Here is a 7,804-nt window from a genome sequence, read left to right as displayed (position 1 = left end):
GATACTCAATATCTAATTAATTGAAATTTCATCTGTTTGTTTATAGTTTAATAATAGTAGTATTATATTAATTTAAATTTTTAATTGATCTTCATACCAAATCAAACTATTATAATATAATATGACCATCTTTAAAATGTTAGTTATATTTAATCTGAACACTTTATAATTTATAATTTGTTAAAGTAAATATGAAATTATTCAATGTCACATAATATATTCATATTCAATTATTTCAAAACAAATTTTAATTTTGAATTAATTTATTACATCAATTTTTTTTATAAATTGAAAAGACCATTACAAAAAAGTCTAAATTCGTACATAAATATTAATATTTATTTGATGAATATTTATTTCAACATTTATTATTTATTTATACGTTACAGACGTTTCCATGCAGACGTGTCAACTTTCATTTATTTCTAAACGCCGCTCTTCCCTCTCTCTCTCTCTCTCTCTCTCTCTCTCTCTCTGTTCTTCCAATCTTTTTCTTCTCATTTTCGTTTTCAATATTCTTTCTTCCTTCACTGCTAGGGTTACGTTTTCTTCACTTCACTGGTACGTTCCTTTTCATGCTTCAATTCACATTCTCCTCAACCTTTCACGTTACGATTCGTTCTCTCACGCGCTTAAATATGCATTCTCGTCTTCATGATTCTTTTGCTGATTTCTGATTCATCTCTGTTGTTCTTCAATGGCGATTTGAATCTTTTTTAGATTTTATTTTTTTTCTCTTTTTATTTATTTTATTTACTCAATTTTTGCTGTTTCTGAGTGAAATGGTGAGAAATGAATATTCAAATTCGTTGCCATGGAGTCGAAATGAAGAACTCCAGTTTCGTAAGCCAAATGGCTTTGTTTTGCTAAGGCTTACTGTGGTTGTTGAATCTGAGGTTGAAATGGAAAATTTCAGTTCTGGATATTTCTCATTCATAATTCATAGTTATGTTTGTGAATTAAGAATTATAGGATAAATAATAGTTGATTAATGTGGGTTAATATTCATTTTTTAAATTTTAATTTTAATTTTTTTGGATGCAGGGTGAAGTATAGTTGGCTGTAGTGTTGAATCTTCAATAGGAAACACTATAGTTCATGATTATTTTACTTGATTGGTACTTATATGGAGGATTTGCGGCGGCGAGGAGAATAATGTAATTAACTAATGTGATAAGGTTGGATTGAATCTGTTATTAAGATCTATTTCTGATTCAGTCAAAAAAGTGAAAGATTTGTTTCTGATTTTTTTGTGGCTTTCCTTTTTATGAAATGCAGATTTTAATTCATTAAATCAGATAAGTTGAAGAGATCTATATATTTGTTAGTAAAGAATTGAAATGGCTATTGCTGGTTTGCACAGTGTGTCGATGCTGGATTCTTCTTTATTGAGGGACTCGCAGTCTCAGGCGTCTAGGAGGAGGGGAGATGGAAGAAGGGGTAGCACTCGGTCGTCTTCACTTTTGCACATGTGGCGAGAGATTGAGGATGAACATGCAGTGAGTCAAGTTCAAGGTAGCAATGGGTTGATTGCGGATCTTTCGTTAGAAGATACACCTGATAGCCCAGAGATAGGACGGAGGCATGGTTTGGACGATGCTGTTTTTGGTGAGAATGAGTCGGAAACATGGTCACAGTCACAAAGTCAGAATGAATCACATGATGGTCATGAGGATTTAAACAATTCTAGCTGTGAAAATTCTTCTGTTTTTGGAGAAGTTGAAAGGGAAAGAGTGAGACGAATTTTCAGGGAATGGATGAATAGTGGATCTAGGGATTGTGGATCAACTATTTCCCGAAGAAGTAGCAGTCCAAGGAGAGAATGGCTTGGAGAAACTGAACAGGAAAGAGTGAGAGTTATAAGGGAGTGGGTACAAATGAGCAGCCAGCAGAGAAACGTTTCTTCTGGGGAAAATAGGGAACAACCATGTGCTGAAATTGGTACACAAATTGAACGTGTGCGTGATGGATTTGTGGTTAACAGTGGTGGTGGCCAAAGTGAACATATACTGAGGGGTATGCGTAAAATACGTGGCAGGCAGGTTATGCTAGATATGCTTAAGAAGGCTGAGAGGGAAAGGCAGAGGGAAATTCAGGAGTTGCTGGACCATCAGGCTGTATCTCGTTTTCCCCATCGCAATCGCATTCAGGTTTGTCTTATAAATGGTTACGTTCTATGTTTCTTCATTTCCCTATACCATCTATTTATTAACTTACACTCGTGATGGAGGTTTTGTTCATGTGAACTGGGTAAAAGATACAATTAATTGTGTAAGACAGTATGCATTTTGTTTTTGTACTGAACTTCAAGGTGAAGTTGAAGATACCTTTATTCTAGGCATAAAAACATGTGTTTACAATCCAAACTCAAAGTAGTGTGGGTTGGTTGCGGCATAGAACGAAACACTAATTATGCAAATGTAATCGCACTTACAATATTTTGGAAAACCTAGGTAATGTAATAAATAGACATTCTGTAAATTTTACTCTAGTGAAACATAATTTAAAATTTAGAACTTGATTTATATCCCGAGCTTTGAACTCAATTTGACAAACACTGGTCAAAATGTTTGCAGGCATTGCTTAGAGGCAGGTTCTTGAGAAATGATAGATCTACTGATCATAACAGGTCCACATCTGTAGCAGAAAGTGAATTAGGCCTATTAAGGCGAAAGCAAACTGTATCAGGTCTTAGGTATGTGTATTTCGTATGCTACTATGTTTATGACAATCTATTGATTATTTATTGTAATCTGTGAACTCTTTTAGACCCCCTCCCTCTCCTCCTCTTATTTACTAATTAATATAACTTTTTGCACACTTTTCTTGTCTTTTTGATAAATTGTGTGTGCACCATTTCTCTTTAATTCACCTCTAACTCAAATGAACGGTAATGACAGATCTTCTTGCGGACTGGGAGTGGATATGACTTACCCAAATTTTCCTTTTTCTTTAAAGATATATAAACACATTTTAAATGTTGTACATGTTTACATACATGCATGCATATTATTTTTCTTTGTTATTTTGAAATATAAAGTGGCGTAGTGGCAAGGATAGGTCTTGCATCGTTGAGGTCTTGAGCTCGATTCCTGCACGCATTGTTTTGGGTAATTCCCAAGCCAAAATAACTATTAGACCAACAAATAGTTTTTAAGTGTTATCTAAAGTAGATTTATTCTGTCCCGTTAAGCCAGCTCAGATGGTAGTTGTGAAGGGACATCCGTTGTAGCGACGCGTGTTCGAACCCGCGACATCCCAGTTGTTCATCTTTAAAAAGGTGAATTTCAGCCACTAGGATACTTGACCAAAAGAAAAAAGATATATTCCATTTCTAATGCCCCCCTCAATTAAATCAACCAATAAGATGCCATTTTATTTATCACGGATCCTAATTCTTGTTCATAATCATCGAACCAAGCTCATTAAGGGAAAAATAAATTGATAACATTAGTTGTCAATTAAGCATTCGAAGTAGAATTGTGATCTTGAAATGAAGAAGGATTATATCAGAGAAAGAAGGTTGCATGCGAGGAGAACCATGTGAGAAAGTACCAAGATCATGAAAGTGAGGAAGATGCTGCGATTGGAATTGGAGGATCTGGGATGCTGGGCTTGTAGGAGAAGTGTGAGAGAAAGAAGTGTGAAATTCGGGAAGCTAAGAGAGATGAGTGAGCATTCAAATACTGTTGGTTCAGTTTACTATAGTCCACCAAAACCATCTTCCAAAAGATCAGTTAATGAACTGTGCTTTAAAAATGCATGTTCTGTCCGGGAACTAATATCAATAGTTCAGTTATTTAAAAATTAGTTCAGTTCAATTCATGGTTCAGCATGGCTCTCTTCAGTTTTTTGAACAACCCTATTTTTCTTGTATGGATCAATTTGCTCCATCAAAAATGAGTGAATTCTGTCAAGTTTATTTTATCCTGTTTGACATGGGCTCACGGCTGTCCCTTTCAACATTGGCCATTTTGTTAGGAAATGACTTATTGTCAGTGGAATGTACGAAAAATTCCCACTGCATTCAGATGGATGAAAATAATTTTAACATATTGAGAAATTGTTTCTATGTTGCTATTGCACTTAAAACTACTAATCATTGTTCTGATTTGAGGTTGTGTTGTATTTATAATTTTGTCCACTTCATTTTATATATTTGTTTTATGCCGTATGCCAATGACATTAGCTTGTTTTATGAATAGGGAAGGGTTCTTCTCTAGAATGGACAGTACAGGTTCCAGTCCTGCACCCAGCAGCCTATCTGACACCTCGTCAAACATTGATATTGATTTTAATACAAATGAGCAAGCTGGAGAAAGCAGTTCATGTATTGTCGTTGGAGATAATAGTACTGGGATATCTGGTGGACACTGTCTAGAAGGAACTACATGTGAGAGTTTTAATTGGCAAGAATCTATTACTGCCCATGCAGATGGAAATCAGTTGCAGTGCTTGCAAATTGAATCAGTAGATGGGCAGTCATCATCAGTCAGTGTTGTATGTGAAAGAAGAGATGACACTGGACAAAATGTTGATGTGGTGGCAATCAGAGATGACATTGGGCAAAATGTTGATGTGGTGGCTATCAGAGATACAGCTAATGAACTAATCCAACAAAGCTTACAAATCCATGATTCAGAGCATAGCAGTAATCAGGAATCCAGCGAGGTGCACATTGGGCAATCTGAGCTGAGTGATATAGGTATCGATGAAAACGATTCATCGAATCACAATGGTTATTCCGAGGGCAATGCTGTCGATAATGTTAATTATGGGTCCAGTGCTCTAGAAGGACCTCCGGAAGATATTGTTGAAACTGAAGGAAATGACTGGCATCAGAGTAACACAGAATGGAGAAATAACACTGATGAAAGTGGGGATGATAATCAGCTCAGCAATACCGCAAATGAGTGGCCTGAAAATATTTGGGCAAATGAGGATGGAGAAAATCCTCGTCTGCCAGAAGCTTCTGAAGTGTGGCAAGAGGATGGTGGCTTCCAAGAAGCGGTGGAAAATTGGTTGGGAGGACCTTCTAACAATGAAACTGCTCCAGGTGGTAGAGTTAATAATTTTTATTTTCCTGATGATGACAATGTATACAGTGTTGAACTCAGGGAGCTTCACAGTAGGTATGTAAAAACGGGATATGAGTTTCTGCACCTATCATTTTAAAGTGAAAGATGTATCCAGAATAAATGGCTCTGTTCATCTTGCAGGAGACGCGTCTCTAATCTTCTCGGCAGTAGTTTCCGTGAGAGTCTTGACCAGTTGATACAATCATATGTTGAAAGACAAGGTCATGCTAACATGGAGTGGGATATGGAAGAAGCAACCCCTTCAGCTGCTTTAGTAGAACAGAACCTCGAGCATCAGAGGGGAGATCAGATTGTTGATCAAGAGACTACTATTAATAATTCACCTGACTTGCCCTCTTTGCATACACCGCCTACTCCACCTCTTTGGGATCAGCATCCTCATGATGATAACTGGCCACACAATGATGTAAGTAATCCATGTCTTGTAACTATGCCTGTGTTCTTAGGTGATTTTTTATAGTAACATTCTAATAAATGTAAAAAGAGAGTCTTATCTGGTATTGATACCAAATGATTTTTCTTAGTTAATTAAGGTCATAAATATATTTATATGCCAGATTATTTTATGGTACAACTATTCTAGGTAACAAATAATTGGAAGTTATGGGGTGTAAGTGTATAACTTATTTTCCATAGAAGATATGGTGTTTATAGTTTATTGCTAGCTTTTTTTTTTCTCTGCATATACGTTATTAAATAATTTTTAATTGTGTATTCTTCTGGCAGGATTTGGAGATGATTAATGATTTGAGACTTGACATGGCTAGATTACATCAAAGAATGAATAGTATGCAGAAGATGTTGGAGACATGTATGGATATGCAGCTTGAATTGCAGCGTTCAATAAGACAAGAAGTTTCTGCAGCCCTAAATCGCTCAGGTGATTCACCAGGTTTGTAATTTGCTAACCCTCCATTAGGTCGTCATTTTATCTTTTTAAAAGAAATAAATTTCTGAGAAAACCAAGTTAAATTTATCCCAGGAATACATGAGTGCGATTCACCAGTTGACAGTTCTAAATGGGAATGTGTGAGAAAAGGACTTTGCTGGATTTGCGGCGAAGGCAATATTGATTCTTTGTTGTACAGGTACTATCCTTTTTCAGTTTGAAACTTCTGTAACCAATTTGCACCTCTGATTATTATAATCACCCAATACAATTATACTTTTGTTGTAGATGTGGGCACTTGTGCACATGTTCAAAATGTGCCAATGAGTTGCTTCAAAGTAGAAGGAAGTGCCCAATGTGTCAAGCCCCTGTTTTGGAGGTGATACGAACTTATTCTATACTATAAATATTGACTTTACAATAAAGGTCATACTTAACAATATACAGGACTCTAACAAGTTGTATCTCTGGACGTGTCTCCAGGTACTCTTTTTTAGTTTTTTATTTTGTTACTGTGATTACTGTATTCATATTGAGTACACCAAACCAAAGGAATACATGATGTGCCATATTTTTGGGCCATATAGTTCTGATATGAATAAAAAAGTGTATGTTGTTTTATTCAACTTGTTACATTTTTTTTGAATGTCAAGGATAAATAGAGAGATCATGTCCTTTTTTATTTCTAGGTGGCTGGATGGTGTTTTATACTTATATATCAACCTCTCTCTGTACATTATGTAATTGTGATCTTGTTCTGAAGTGTCGACTCGACACTCATGTTTGGGTTGCACACTGCATATATCAAAATCAAATTGGTTTGGCCCTGAAGTGGATTGCATGCCTGACTGTTATGGTCGGTATCACAAGCTTATTTGTGATGTAATTTTGAATGATAATAGAGGTAACTTGAAATAATATCATATCACAACTAGAAGCAACCAGATTCATCATGAAAGATTATTTTGATTTTTTTTTAAATTGCTTTGTTGGAAACTTTGGTGGGCAACATTGACATCAGTTTCTACGCCAAGTTTTTCACTTTTATCAAGCCAAGTAACTACTATTTGTGGTGACAATATTTTATCCCTGTTGTTGGTTTTGGAATATGACCTCACAACATCCAATCAATTGCTTTGGGTAAGGGAAATATATAGAAAACGAAGCGACTTCAATGCTGCATTAAAATAAAGGCAAGAAGTATTTGTTTAATTGCGGTTTTCCATCCTTTGCGTTGCACCCCAATTTTAAGAGAACCCCAATTTTAAGAGAATATCTTACCTCATCTCTCGGGAGTTTTCACGAACCATGTGCGTTTCCAAAAATACTTTTTATTTTTGGAGGTGTATCTTCGGAAGCATCTTATTTTTACTCAACCTTGATTTATTCCGTAGGTGTATATATGAAATCTCTTAATTGAATTATATTGAAATATTTTTCAACGTTTATCAGTTTAAATTATTTCCGTAGATGTACATCCGGAAAAACTCAAAATTTGGCCAAAAAATGGTGCTTCTTGATGTGTATCTTCAGAAGCAGGATGCGTTAATGTAATTGCATATCTTAGAATATTAAGAGATGGATTGAGATATTGCCAATTTTAATACGCGTTAATGTAATTGCGGCATATATCTTAGAATATTAAGAGATGGAGTGAGATATTGTCAATTTTAATATGATAACTAGTTTTTGAGTATGACTCCGTAATATGTAATCAACGGCTTTCGGTAAAGGGAAGATATAGAAAACAAAGTTTTATCCACGCATCAGAAAAATGAAATCGTTGCGAGTCGAATTTGGTTCAATTCTACTTGAT

General features: G+C 35.4%; 1 protein-coding gene across 5 annotated transcripts; it reads left to right on the top strand.

Annotated features, from left to right (window-relative positions):
• Window positions 1-418: 418 nt before the first annotated feature.
• LOC131638013 (uncharacterized) lies at window positions 419-7,506 on the top strand. Of its 5 annotated transcripts, XR_009294560.1 has the most exons (10): window positions 419-561; window positions 1,045-1,178; window positions 1,279-2,150; window positions 2,577-2,695; window positions 4,206-5,132; window positions 5,220-5,505; window positions 5,826-5,991; window positions 6,082-6,187; window positions 6,277-6,471; window positions 6,678-7,506. XR_009294560.1 is itself a non-coding variant. In XM_058908574.1 (9 exons), exons 3-9 carry the CDS (start codon window positions 1,371-1,373, stop codon window positions 6,392-6,394), a joined length of 2,502 nt encoding a protein of 833 aa, XP_058764557.1. In that variant the 5' UTR covers window positions 419-561; window positions 1,045-1,178; window positions 1,364-1,370; the 3' UTR covers window positions 6,395-6,670. The 5 variants fall into 5 exon arrangements, 4 of the variants coding, with proteins under 4 accessions (XP_058764557.1, XP_058764556.1, XP_058764554.1 ...); XM_058908574.1 differs by lacking the exon at window positions 6,678-7,506 and having other exon boundaries at window positions 1,364-2,150; window positions 6,277-6,670; XM_058908573.1 differs by lacking the exon at window positions 6,678-7,506 and having other exon boundaries at window positions 5,826-5,979; window positions 6,277-6,670.
• Window positions 7,507-7,804: the final 298 nt, after the last annotated feature.

The sequence above is a fragment of the Vicia villosa genome, unplaced genomic scaffold (genome assembly GCF_029867415.1).
Source record: "Vicia villosa cultivar HV-30 ecotype Madison, WI unplaced genomic scaffold, Vvil1.0 ctg.002145F_1_1, whole genome shotgun sequence".
Taxonomy (NCBI): domain Eukaryota; kingdom Viridiplantae; phylum Streptophyta; class Magnoliopsida; order Fabales; family Fabaceae; genus Vicia; species Vicia villosa.
The sequence above is the reverse complement of the archived record's forward strand: the minus strand, read 5'-3'. Positions and strand labels throughout refer to the sequence as shown.